Genomic DNA, 13,762 nt, shown 5'->3' with positions numbered 1-13,762 from the left:
TTGAATTCCTTGGAGCCTTAAAACCTTCCATTAGAGCAAACCATTGCTCTATCTCCATCATCAAGAAATTTTCAATTCTTGATCTCCAAGAATCGAAGCTTGTGGATGTGTATGGTGGAGCCACCCTTGTATCAAATCCAAGTCCATCTTGGAATTGCATCTTGAAGTTGAGCTTCTTGAATTCTTTGACTTTGATGAATTTGCTCCAACTTCTTCACCCTCTAGCTTTGCTTGTTATGTTTGCCCCTTCCGGCGGTGATTCCGGTGAAGAGCAACCTGGCTCTGATACCACTTGTTAGGACCGAAAAGTAGCTAGAGGGGGGGGGTGAATAGCTTTGCGTGTGCTCGTCGTGCTTCGTTGCTTGTTTCTTCAAAGTGATGCGCAGCGGAATACAAAGAAACAAACTACAACAATGCTAACAATAGGATTTTACTTGGTATCCACCTCACAAGAGGTGACTAGTCCAAGGATCCACGCACACACACACACCTCCACTAATAAATACTCCTTTTCGGTAACTACCGAAGGCGGAGAAGCCCTACAAGACTCTCAATACAAGTAGAAGAAAGAGTAGTAAAGAATAAGCAAAAGCTTACAAGAGATGCAGTAAAAACCCTAGCTTCTTCTTCTTCTTGTTGCAACTCGCCTCTTGACTTGGATGAACCTCCAAGAACCTTCAAGAACTGGCGGTGAGGAGCTTAGAGAGTGTTGGGGAGGAGCTGTGATGAATCTGGAATGAATCGATGAAGTTCTGCTGAAGGAAATGAGCCCTGCGGCTTAAATCGACGCTAACGGTCAAATCCCGATCGATTGGAATGCTCCCAATCGATCGGGGAGGCTTTGGATCGAACCACGGATCGATCCAGAGCGCCTCTGTGCTCTGGAAAAACTTCTGGATCGATCCACGGATCGATCCAGCGCTTATCGCGCGAAGCAGCAGCGTCCCAATCGATCCACTGATCGATTGGGACCTCTGGATCGATCCACCGATCGATCTAGAGGGGTTCTGTTCGTGGGGACTCACCGGATCGATCGGTGGATCGATACAGATCTTCTGGATCGATCCACTAATCGATCCAGATCTGCTGGATCGATCCACGGATCAATCCAAACCTGCTGGATCAATCCACGGATCAATCCAAACCTGCTGGATCAATCGGCTGATCAATCCAGATCTTGGTTTTTGCCCAAAACCAAGCCCAAAGCCCCCTAAACCAACATCTAGTCAACCATGACTTGTTGGTACATAAGACCTAGCATCCGGTCACCCTTGACTAGCTAGGACTCTCTCACCAAGTGTCTGGTCAATCCCTTTGACCCACTTGGACTTTTCTCTTCTTACCAAGTATCCGGTCACTCCCTAAGACCTACTTGGACTTTTCTTCCTCGTGCCAAGTATCCGGTCAATCCCTTTGACCTACTTGGACTCTCACCAGATGTCTGGTCAACCTTGACCCATCTGGATTTCTCTTGCCTGGCTTCACTCACCAGGACTTTCCCAATTGCCTAGCTTCACTCACTAGGTCTTTCACCTGGCTTCACTCACCAGGATTTTTCTCCTGCCTAGCTTCACTCACTAGGTCTTTCACCTGGCTTCACTCACCAGGATTTTCCTCCTGCCTAACATCCCAGTTAGGACTTCCCAGTCAAGTATCCGGTCATCCTTGACCTACTTGACTCTTCTTCAATCAACCTTGCATTGTCAAACATCGAAATCCAAACCAAGACTCAAGCTTGGTCAACCAGGTCAACCTTGACCTGAGGAATGTTGCACCAACAGATGCACATACATAAGCATTCTTAAGTCCAGACAGTACCCTATGCATCTCACACCATTCTAAGTGTTTTCATACACAAGCAAGTTAATTCTAGTGTGCTTGTGAGATGTTTTGGTTGAAAACTAGGGGTACATGCTTTCTAAGGGGAAAATTCCTAAGCTAAATCCAAATTTTGAAAAACTAACAAAATTGAGATTTTGAAAAATATTTTTCCTAGAATTTTAAAATCAAGCTGATTTTTAAAAATTGAGTTAAAAACATAGTTTAAAAAAGACGAGAAAAAGTAATTTCTATTATACTAAGCACAAGACCAAACAACCCAGAAGAGAGTTATCTACACAAGGAGTAAGTGTAAGTCCAATAGATACAATGCATGTCCAAAATATGATCAACTAGGAGGATCGTCAGCTGGAGGAGGTGATAGAGGTTGCTCGGGTACATGTAGTGCTCGAAGAATCTCCTCTCGGAGAGTAGTGAATCCGGAGGTCACTCAGCCCGTAGTGTACGAAAACCGACGGAGACGAGCTATCGTGTCTGCGCGGAAGACTCCTCGAGTCGAGCAAGTCTATCCTCGATAGATATGGAAGTGGAAGGTCGGGCCTGTTGGTGCGGGAAGCATCCGACGATCGAACCTAAGTTTTGATAATAGCAAAGGATTCAAAGTTAAGGTTATGTTGTGATCTAACAAGTCTGTTTAAGTGTTTCAGGAAAAGTTCTAGCTATGGTTAGGCAAGTGAAAACTCTAGGGGGTAGTAACCCTAGGTCATAGGGGGTGGTAACCCTATGCAGAAAGTCTTGGTGGGTCGAGTGCTTCAGGCAAAAGTCCTAGGGGGTAACCCTAGGTGAAATTACAAATTATTTTCCTTATTGATAACCATTACAAATTATTGAGTCCAAGTTAGGTAGTTTTGGTAGTCCTCTAACTAAGTCATTTAATTTGGTGAGGTTTCTAAAGTTAGCATGGGACATTCTCCTATGCTACAACCAAGTTTCCTCTTTTTGTGTCAAGTGACACTTAAGTGAGGAGCTGGCTAGGTTAATTATATTAATGTTATTATTCCTAAGTCATTTTAATTTTATAGTAGCATTTCATATGTTTAATTAAGCATTCAGTGGATGTAAAGTTAACCTTATATTCTTAATCATACAATTGACAAACACTGAGTAAGTTAAATTTGAAATTTTCAATGAGTACTTTATTAATAACGAAATTCGATTCTACTTGAATGTTACCTATTCCAATTACCTTTAGTTTGTCATTGTTTCCAAAGACAACTGTTCCTAGTTTTTTAAATGTTAATTTTATGAACATGGTTTGATCCCCGGTCATGTGTCGAGAGCAACCACTGCCCAATTTTCATTCAGATTCCTAAAAAAAATTAGGAGAAATAAACTTTTAACTCAAATATGAACTTTTAATTTAATTTTTTAAATTAATTTATTTTAAATTTATTTTAATGTATTTTTAATTTAATTTGATTTGATTTATTTAAATTTTATTTTATTTTATTTTATTTATTTAAATTTAATTTAATTTAATTTATTTATTCATATTCATCTCACCAGTCTAAGTTTTCAAACAAACGGATCCTATAGTTTTGTGAAATGAGTTAAATTAAATTTCAAGATTTGGTTTAATTTATGTTAGATTCAAGTTTAGCTTTGGGTTCAACAAGCAGACATTCTTTGGATAAACTTTTATGTTGTGGTGAGTCACATGGACATCATTAGAGTAACTACGCCTTCAAAATTTTTCAAATAGTCCTACCCACAGAACTTAGTACAAAACTTTGGTCTAACTAGCGAAGATTAGTAAGGGGTAACTTAAGTTAGTTCCACTAAGTCAAATGCACCAGATCGAAGTTATATCTTTCTAAACATACATAGATAGAGCTTCCCTAACCTACTATCATTCAAAACTGTTCCAGTGTTGTTTGTCAAGTTAAACTTCTGTCTCTTTTTAACCTAGTCCTAATTATGCAGCCGGATAAATTATTAATTTAGAGGTGCCAACTAATCTGAAGCCTCCTCCAGAATTATTGAATTTTGGGTTTAGGTTTTAGGTTTATGTCGATTGGTTTTATAGTTGTAATAAAATTGATTGTAACTTATATTTAAATTGAATTTGTAGTTATTTGATTTAAATTTAGTTTTTTTATTTGAATTTGATTTGTTTGATTTTAAGTTTTTGTTTGAATTAATAAATTTAGATGGATTTGGTTTTAGGTAATGAATTTTATTTTTAGGTATATAGTATTGATTGAATCTTACTTGCATGGTTAGATACACTTTCGGAACCTAGGCTTTAATTTGTTTCTTGTTTTGGCATATAAGGTTTTGTTTGTTGAACTGGACTTGTATCCAAGCCCAAATTTATTATATATAGCTCGTTGAGATCCAAGTATCATGTCTAGGTACTTGGATCTAGTTATAATTTTTTCTAATAATTCTCTTAGATTGGTTATTTCAGTTTTCAATTTAGCGTTTTCTTCCTCAAGTCTTTCGTCTTGAGTTGGGTTAGAGGTTTTTGTTTGGGAATTAAATTGTTCCTTAAAGTGTTGATTTTCCTTAAGAAGTGTGTCATTTTATTTTTCATATTTAATTAACTATTTATTAAGATGTGCAATTATTTTAAAGAATCTAGCAGTTAAGATAAACGATAGCTCGTTCGAACTTTTGGAAATGAGTACGGACTCGTGGCTTGATTCATCTTCGGACTTGTCATCTTGTTCCGTCTCGCTATCTAATTCCGGTCTAGATGCTATCAACACAAGGTATTTATGATGCTCCCGATCTTCAATGTCTAATTCGTTGGAGGGCGCCTCATCCCGAGTCACATTTTCTTCTTCCTATATTTTGATGTTAAGTAATTTATTCAGAAATAAATCCTTTTTAGTTACCTTTGTCTCATTTGTTCCTTCATGCAATTCGATCAGTTTGTCCCAGAGCTCCTTGGCATTCTCGAATGGGCCAATGCGGTTCAGTTCTTCCTTAGTAATTCTGCACTGGATTGTTTTGTTGCCTTCGATTCGATCTTAGCCTTTTTCTTGTCCTTCGAATTCCATCTTTTTGGGTTGATTGGTACTTTTTTTGCTTCTTCCACCGACGCCCTGTATCCTCATCGGATGGTGAACCATTGATCAACGTCGATTTTCAAGTATACCTACATCTGCTTCTTCCAATATGCGAAGTAGTCTCTGTTGAAGAGTGGTGGATGAACCGTGTTGTATCCTTCATTTTGTGTCATTTAAAGAACCAAGCACACAAAGAAGAAGAAAGAAATCTTATGACTAGGTCTTAGATTAGTAGTGTGGGAGATAATAAAGATATTAAGACTTGATTAGTGTTGCACCAATTCAGAATAGTTTGCAATAGAAAAATTTATCCAAAGAGGTAATTGTACCAATTTGGATTATATTGAAAAAGTTCAAAATCGAAATGGGAAATATTTAAAAAGTTTGAAAATCACCCCTTGCTTGATTGGTTGTTGCACCAATTCAGAGCGGTACCGCTCTGATACCATTTGTAGGATCGTAAAGATGCTAGAGAGGGGGGTGAATAGTTTTCATTGAAAATCACGACTAAAAACAAGTTACGCAGTAGAAATGAAAATAAGGAGGAAAGGAGAAAGAAAAACCAAGCGCTAACACAAGTAGTTTTTTACTTAGTTCGGAGCCTTCGATGACTCATACTCCGAGGCCTGCACTTGTCTAGCGCTTTTGTTGGGCAATCCACTAATAGTTTGAATGACTACAAAATTTAAGTATAGGAACTATAAAAAAGTGTTACCAACGACAGAGAAAATAAATAAATCTTGATCGTCGGTTGTCGGAGGAACGTTACACCGTTGTAGGAGCTTTTCCGGAGCAGTGCACAGGAATGAAAGTCGTAGTCATTGATGTTTTGAAGCTGCAGGTTGAAGACCTTTATATAGGCCCATTCCAGGTGCATGGAACCCCTTTGGGCGCCTGGACAGATGCTAATATGGTGATCTCTCGTCGAAACTTCATCCGCGAAGTTTATCCATTTCCGGGCGCCCGGAGCCCCTCCGGACACTTGGACCGTTAACATGGGTTTGGCCAATCGTTGCGCTCCAACTTAGCTTCTCGATAAATTTTCTAGTCAGGGCGCTCAAACTAGCTCCGAGCTCTCGGACTGCCCGGGAGCCTGCGGCACCCGCCCGAGCTCACTTGGTCCGGGCGCCCAAGTTCCCTTTTTTCAGCCACCTTTTTCCTAAAAAAGGATTAGTCCAAGCAAATAAAAATATGTTTATCCTACAAAATAAAGTTAGCACAATTACGATAAGAGTAGTATTAATTAGATCTTGTCTCCTCGAGACCAGGATCTAGTCAAGGTCTCAACTTAGGTTTCCCAAATGGACGTAAATTGGGCAAACGCCTACAATTCTCTTAACCAGGAACACATCCTTACTAGATCTCTCCTCCAGTTACTTACCTCTACTTACCAACTGCAGTCGCTTGACTTGCTTTTGACTCACCAGATCTTCCCGCCAGTTGTTAGGTCCCACGGACCCAACTGGACTTCCTGCCAAATATCGGGTCCCGCGGACTTATCTAAACTTCCCACCAGCTATCGGGTCCTGCGGATTTAACTGGATTTCAGCTTGGTGTCAGATCCTTTAGACCCGTGAACTCCTAAACACTTGGTAAAGCAATTAGACCACAAAACACTCTAACTTTAATCCACTTGTTATTCATTAAAACCTGAGTTAGATCATTAATACAAAATTGTACCAACACCTTCCACCCTCACTTAAGCTCTGTAGCATGATGAGCTTCAAAGTTGACAATTTTAGACCTCGCCATTCAAAATTTTTGCTGTGGTCGTCGGCGCCGACCCATTGAGCACGGGGCCAAAGAAGCAGAAGTTTGAAAATACAATGGAGATCAATGAGACATTGCTGACCCCGAGGTTCTATACGATGGACTTTGAGGAGATGGACAACTATTCAACACGGAGATCAACAAAATACTTATTTACGACTCAAAACGAGCATGCAAGAGCACGACAACTCACCGTAGGGCATAGTCGTATGCTGCTTACTGGCAACCGTCCACTGTGGGGCTACCTACTACTTGCGGCAACAGCGCGACTACCTATTGCTCGTGACGAGTGCAAGGAGACAGTGCTTGGTCACTCGTGAAGAGCGTGAGGAGGTCGTGCTTGGTCGCTCGCGGTGAGCATGAAGTAGTCTAAGGATAGAGACGATGGGGAAAGGACATTCCGCTCCATTTTGGATGAATAAAAATTTATTAACAAATTAATTTGTAAATAAATTCATAAATTCATCCATGGATGATTTCATAACAAGTACATGAAAAAAAGATAAATAATCCATCCTTTCTTTCTTATGAAATAAACAAAGAAATTTTATCACAGAAAATTTTTCTCAATTGTTGAATCCTTCCGCCCAAATAAATTAAACATGAAGGATAAGTCTATATAATTATGATTCATTCCCATTAACATCCAAAATAATAAATATAATTGAATAAACTATGTAAAACAGCAAGCACATACCCACATCCCATACTATGTTTATATTTAAAAATACCGTGAAAATTATTATTGTAGTTGCTCTGCTATATTACTTGTTACAACATCATAATAGTTAGAAAATAATTGCTACAATAAAGCCGAAAGTAAAAAAATAATTATAGTATTGTAACAAGTACTCTGTAGTTGCTCTGTTACACATACGCTCTTTTTGATTTTTTCCGAGCTACACACTTCCAATATGTTCCAATTGCCTTCCACGCCCTTCAAACTTATGTTAATCCAAATTTCTTAACTTGCTTTGTACCAAAATGTTTTTTTTACTTGGAGGAATCTACTGCCAAGGCTAATTAAGGTGGTATAATCCAATCTGCATAGCATGGTCTGACCTGTTCATGTAGCAAAAGCGTCAGAATTTTTTTGACAACACCACTCTAATACTCAAGTAAACTAAGAATTGCCGCCAAAAGGTGGACAAAAGAGCATAAAGATAGATAGAGCCATCTAGTAAAAGTATAACATACAGCATTGGAATATATCATGGTATTTATAGGTATAGGTTGAAAAAAAAAATCAATGGAGTTAGTGACCATGATTATCAAGAAATTATGGATCATTAAATTGTTTAGTCATTAATTCCAACCGTCACCGTTAATCTCAATTATCAAGTTATTAATCTTAGCTCAATGACTATTAATTCTAGTTGCCTCCATTAATGTCAACTGCTATGCTATTAGTAGCTATTAACAACAAAAATAATGATTGTGGACTGGCTGCTTGTGGCCAACAACTGCACAAGCATAGTGGCCGGCTTGAGAAGACTAACCTATTGAATTTTGAGAGGAAAGCTCGGAGTAGAAAGTTTGGGGAGCTTGGAGAGCTCATAGTACTCAAAGGGAAGAACCGGAAGAGCTTGGAGTTGAGACTTGAGAGATCGAGGAGTAGGACCCCTTCAAGTCGAGCTGAGATATATGAGACTCAATTAGGGTATTCAGGTCAGCAGGATGCTAAAGTTGGCCCCTATGAGTAACTAGGCTTAGCTGAAAAGGATCATTGAAGAAAAGATATTCCTAATGGAGGTGAACAAAATCGAGTTGGAGAGGTTGTCCACCTAAGAAGTTCCCTAATAGCGGAGTTGAAAGAGAACAAGGGCAAGTTGGAGAGATTGGTCGATGAAGAATTTTTCTAATAGTGAAGATGAAAGGGAACAAGGTCAAGTTGGAGAGGTATGCGAGCCTTCCCTAAGTAAATATAGATAGGAATCTAGTTGAGTTGGAGAGGTCAGTCATCAAATAGATCCATATTAGTTGAGCAAGAATACAACGAGGTCAAGCTAAAGAAGTCGGTCATTGAAAGGAGAGCTCTGAGAACTAGAGAGATTGTTTGAAGGTCGACCCCAAACATAGACAAAACGCTAATGCTAAGGGAGAGCTCAATCTCAAGACCTTGGGCGGACTTCTAAAATTAAAGGTCAACCTTGGAACCTTTGGGCGAACAACTAAAGTTAAAAGGGAACTCAATCCCAAGACCTTGGGCATATCTCAGAGGTTTGAAAGAGGCTATGAGAATTCAATCTTGAAATTTTTGATGTACCTCTAAAGTTTAGAAGAGATTGTTTGAAGGTTGACCCTATAACCTTTAGGCGATAGACTGAGATCAGGGAGGCTTGATCCCAAATATTGGATAAACTTTTAAGATCTAAGAGAGACTATTTGTAGGTCAACTCTATAATCTTTAGTGGATTCAATTCTAAAACCTTGAACAGATTAAAGGTCAACTCCAAAACCTTTAGTCAAATCATTAAGATTATTAAAAGGGAGTCCATCCTAAGAACTGAAGTACACCTCTAAGATCGAGGAGAGATGAGAGCTCAATCCAAAAAAAAACATATATTAGGCCTCCCCAAAATTGATAAGTGGGAATTATTTTAAATTTTTTACAAATCAAATTTAAATTAATTTTTTTACTGTATTCTCTTCTTCACCAAAGAGAGTATAAAAATATTAACTTCACATTATTTATTTCTACATACCAAGTATACACTCTATTATTGATAGAATGACAGTAATTTAAATATTTAATTCTTTCTTTTCAAAATATAAATTTATTAATTAAATTTCTTTAAAATCTGCAAATTTTCGTAAGGCTTCTTTTCTCTCTTGATGAATTTACCAAAGTTGCAGTTGTTTAATAAAATACCCTTTTTCATTCTTGGTTAAAAAATAATTTCATAAGGAAAATCCAAGGGTTGATTTATGGTTACCACGACTACAATGGTTTCACCAACGGAAGGCAACAATAATTGATCATAAAATTATAATCATAATTACTAGTTATGAAAAAAATTTGTGCCCTCGGGACTATGGTACAATGATAGAGCATTAAAATTATCATCTAGGTATTCACGATTTGAACCTCAATTATAATGAATTTACAAAAAAAAAATTCTTCCAAATAGAATAGGCAACTAAAAGATGCTGGACTCCTAGATTGCCCATTACGAGCGCTTTCCAATTTACTCTCGTGACCAATGAAAAATTTTCGAAGGATCGAATTGATCATCCTAAATTTAACACTACCTAACCTGATTAATTAACTTTTTTATGAAAAAAAATTATCCTTATGGACATAACCAAGTTGATAGTTAAATAATAGTGCCATATGAGAGTCAAGATCAAATTTCCAGAAAACAATCTAATCTCTTGAGCCAGGTGGTGTGTCAATATGTGTCTCCAGTAGCAAATACCTCCCCCCTCCTCGTGGAATTCCTTGGCAGCCAATCATGAGATATCATGCTGATGTGACAAAAATAACTAACAGGATCATATTCATAAAGGACTAATATTCTAGAAGTCAATTCTAAAAATTATACTCCGAATATCAAAATAATAATAGTAATAATAATAATAATAATAATAATAATTTATTGTTGGTAAAAAGAAAATTAACTCCCTTAAAAATAGTGCATCAATTTTTATTATTACTATCATTTTATCTTTAATACTCACATTTATGGCCACAAATCTAATAATTAATTGTCTAAAAAAACTTCTAAACCAAATTTCCGAATTCCATCCTTACCTTGCTTTCTCCAAACTTACATCATTTTGCAATTTCACCTTTGGAAAAATATAATTTTTTTCATTGTATGAGACCTTAAAAATTCCCCTAGATATATAAACAATCAGAAAAAAAAAACCAACCTTATAAATCCAAAGCAACTGTTTGATATCTCATTAAAGCCAATATGCTATTATATAAAATATATAAAAATTATTATGCTTTTTACGAGTAAAAGTTAATAAACCCTTCTAAACAAGTGAGCTAGGTAAGATAAAACAACATTATAATTTATAAAAGTAATTTGACTCGAGTTAATCCATATTGGAAGTCAATCGACAAAATTCAGAAGTGTTCAAAACATTTCATCCATGTGGCAGTGGTCCCTCTCCCTTTATAAAAATATGTTAGGAGACAACCGTGCAACATTCAACAGAACCTATCGATGAGTAGCCACAACTCAAACAAGGGTAGATTACTGAATGTTCATAAAAGAAGGATGTCTCTTGCAGTAACAATTGTCTAACATAGCCAGTAATGAATCTGAGAGATTTTGGCTCAATTGACACAAAATCAATATCATGATCCCGTGAATTGTTCTTAAGTTCGTGCAGATTGAGAAGCAAAATCAAGATCATGATTCTGTGAATTCTTCTAATCTTCATGCTTGTTGGCATAAATATTAGCTTAGAGTTTGACAGAGGAGAGAAGCCATTCAGTGAAAAATGGTAACATGAACTATAACTCAGCAAGGAGGAAAATGACTTAACTCATTGATGTCCAGAATCAGAAGCATTAGAGTGGTTTAAGCTTGCATAGAGTTCACTCAGATCTGGATACCTGTCCTTGTAGAGGATAATGTATTTCTCTACAAATTTGGCCTCGGTAAGCATCATGTATGCTGTTAATTTGTAATCATTTTCACAGTGCCCCCTAGACCTCAAGGTTGCCAAGATCCCATGTCTCGGAATCAGCCTTCTCTCCAAGCTCATTACCAATAGTATTGGACGTATAGCTATGTAAGAAGAGGCATATCCAGCCTCGTTTATCAAGAATTCCATTCTTCTCTGCAAAGCCATCGAAGACTTTAGGGGAAAGGTAGGACATTTCTGGAATGCCGCAACAAAATCGGTCTCTGACCACCCAAAGCTCCGGAACAATTCCATTTGCGTATTAAACTTCTCTGGACTGACCGTGACGAGTGCACAAAGAGTGCAATGGAACATCCCCGATATCTGTGGCACTCCCAAGTCCTCCACACGACTAACCAAGGACTTCAAGAAATCAGCATTAAGTGACAGGATCATTGGGCGATTCCGCAAGATATAGGCGAGCTTTTGGTCGTCCAGGCCACATTCCCGAAGCAACTCAAGGTTGGGCTGGATCCTCTTCTCAATGCTCCACATAAGAATCCCTCGGTTTCTCTTGATCGACTTCACCAGTGCATCCTTGGAGCTGAGAAGGCCTTGCCAAAATTCAATCTTAGATACAATGCGTTCGTGTTTCATTCTGATGGAGGAGGGATTCTTCCGGAAGAGGTGGACGATGTCGGATGGGGAGAGACCCAGATCTTCGTAAGCTCGGAACTTTGGGGCAAGTGTCTTCTCTACGTCCCAAAGATGATATTTGGGGAAGTAAAGTAGGAGCCTTTTTACCGATGCGTCATCGAAGCCGTAACTTTTGAGGAAAGCAAGAACGGAGTCGGGCTGCTGCAGGGATTGGATGCCCTTGAGAAGCTTCAAGGCCTCGGTGGTCTTCTCCTGGTCGAAACCACATGAGTGGATGAGGTATTGGGCCCTGAACATGTACTTCCCAGTGGCGGAGGCGGCGGCGGAGGGCGAGTAAGGTAAGATGGCGAAGAGGAGGGCAGCATCGTTGGGGTGAGGAGAACGAGTGGAAGACACGGTTTTGCAGAAGAAGGAGAAATGATATAGCCTCTTCATGGTCTCTTCTTCAGAGATTTCGATCTGCTCTTCCCCAAAACCCTAGCGTGTTTATATTGTTTCGTGTAATGTTTCAAATTTTGTCATTTATCCTCATAATTTGATAATTTATATTTTACCCTCCAATGAAAAAGCAAGCTGGACAAAAATCAAATAAATTATGAAAATCATGAAAATGGTATTTAAAAATAAAATAAAAGAACGCTCTGCTATATGTATTAAAAAAATTATTTCAACAATCAAAATTACTATACACACTATTATATTAAAATATTTTTATTAACTTAATTAAATTATTTAAATTTCATAAAAATTATTTTAAATTGTTTAAAATTATTTTAAAACAGTTATAGTTATTAATTAGATTATATTTTAATTTATTTACATATTGAAATTAGTATAAATCAAAAGAAAAAGGAAAATAAATTGAAGCATATTAATTGACGAGGCATGGATTGAAGCAGGAAATAAATTCAAGAAGGAAAAAATCCCTGAGGAAATGTAAGAGAAAAGAAAAAGAATGAAAGACTAGGGGAAAAAATTCCTCAGAAAGGAGGAAGGAATAGGAAAGACTAGGAAAAAAAAAAATCAGTTCACACTTCTTCCCCGACTACCGCTCCTCCACAGCTCTATCTCCTCTAAAATCTTCCCCTTTAGTGCTCAATCAAGGAGCTAATTATCAGCGGGAACGATGGCTGTGGCAGTGGAGCTTGCCTTTGCGAAGCCCTTCTGTCCGTGCCTAATCTCCGAAGTAAGACAAGCTCCAAAGCTGACAATTTTGGGCCTCGGCGTTTCAAAATCTCTACTTCAATAGTCGGCGTCGTCCCGTTGGCCAAGAGGCCAAAGAAACAGAAGTTCTGGAAGATGAAGATCAAGGAGACATTGTTGACCCTAAGGTTCTATATGATTGTGGCAAGGCGAAACGCTTGTCCTCAGCGTTCCCGTCGCACCCGATCTAAGGCCTCACAAGGGAGGTAAATCGTAGCATCCGAGCGGACATGTGACGGACAGGATATAATACGAGGATAGGAAATTTATTCTCCAACTACCTTGATGATCGACCCTACCGTCTCATTGTGGTAAATTCCGCCACATATCAATCCGGATGATCCACGGGTCCCCAAGGTTCTATACGATGAACTTCGAGGAGATGGAGCAGCTAGCTAATCAACGCGAACATCAGCAGGAGCAGGAGATTTTTTTACTAATCACTATGAGCATGTGAAAGTGTGGCGGCTCGCTGCTCACGACGAGCACTAGGCAGCAACGCACTGTTGCTTGTTGCCGGGTTGTGACCTTCCGCTACTGGGCTGCCTACTGCTTGCGGCAAGCGTGCAAGAGCGTAGCCGCCAGCTACTTGTGACGTGTGCGAGGAGGTCATGCTTGGTCACTTGGGAGCACGAGGAGGTCGTGCTTGGTAGTGTCGACGAATATGTGTAGTCCAGAATAATAATTCATTTCAA

The 13,762-nt window shown here is 38.5% G+C and overlaps 1 protein-coding gene across 1 annotated transcript; it reads right to left on the bottom strand.

Annotated features, from left to right (window-relative positions):
• Positions 1-7,354: 7,354 nt before the first annotated feature.
• LOC121996476 (transcription termination factor MTERF8, chloroplastic-like) lies at positions 7,355-12,355 on the bottom strand. The gene is made up of 2 exons (XM_042550464.1): positions 11,127-12,355; positions 7,355-7,685 (listed from the first exon to the last, which is right to left on the bottom strand). The coding sequence occupies exon 1, from the start codon at positions 12,297-12,299 to the stop codon at positions 11,127-11,129; it is 1,173 nt and encodes a 390-aa protein (XP_042406398.1). The 5' UTR covers positions 12,300-12,355; the 3' UTR covers positions 7,355-7,685.
• Positions 12,356-13,762: the final 1,407 nt, after the last annotated feature.

This window comes from Zingiber officinale, chromosome 6A (genome assembly GCF_018446385.1).
Source record: "Zingiber officinale cultivar Zhangliang chromosome 6A, Zo_v1.1, whole genome shotgun sequence".
Lineage (NCBI taxonomy): Eukaryota > Viridiplantae > Streptophyta > Magnoliopsida > Zingiberales > Zingiberaceae > Zingiber > Zingiber officinale.
Note: the sequence above shows the minus strand (reverse complement) of the source record. Positions and strands in the feature narration are given on the sequence as shown.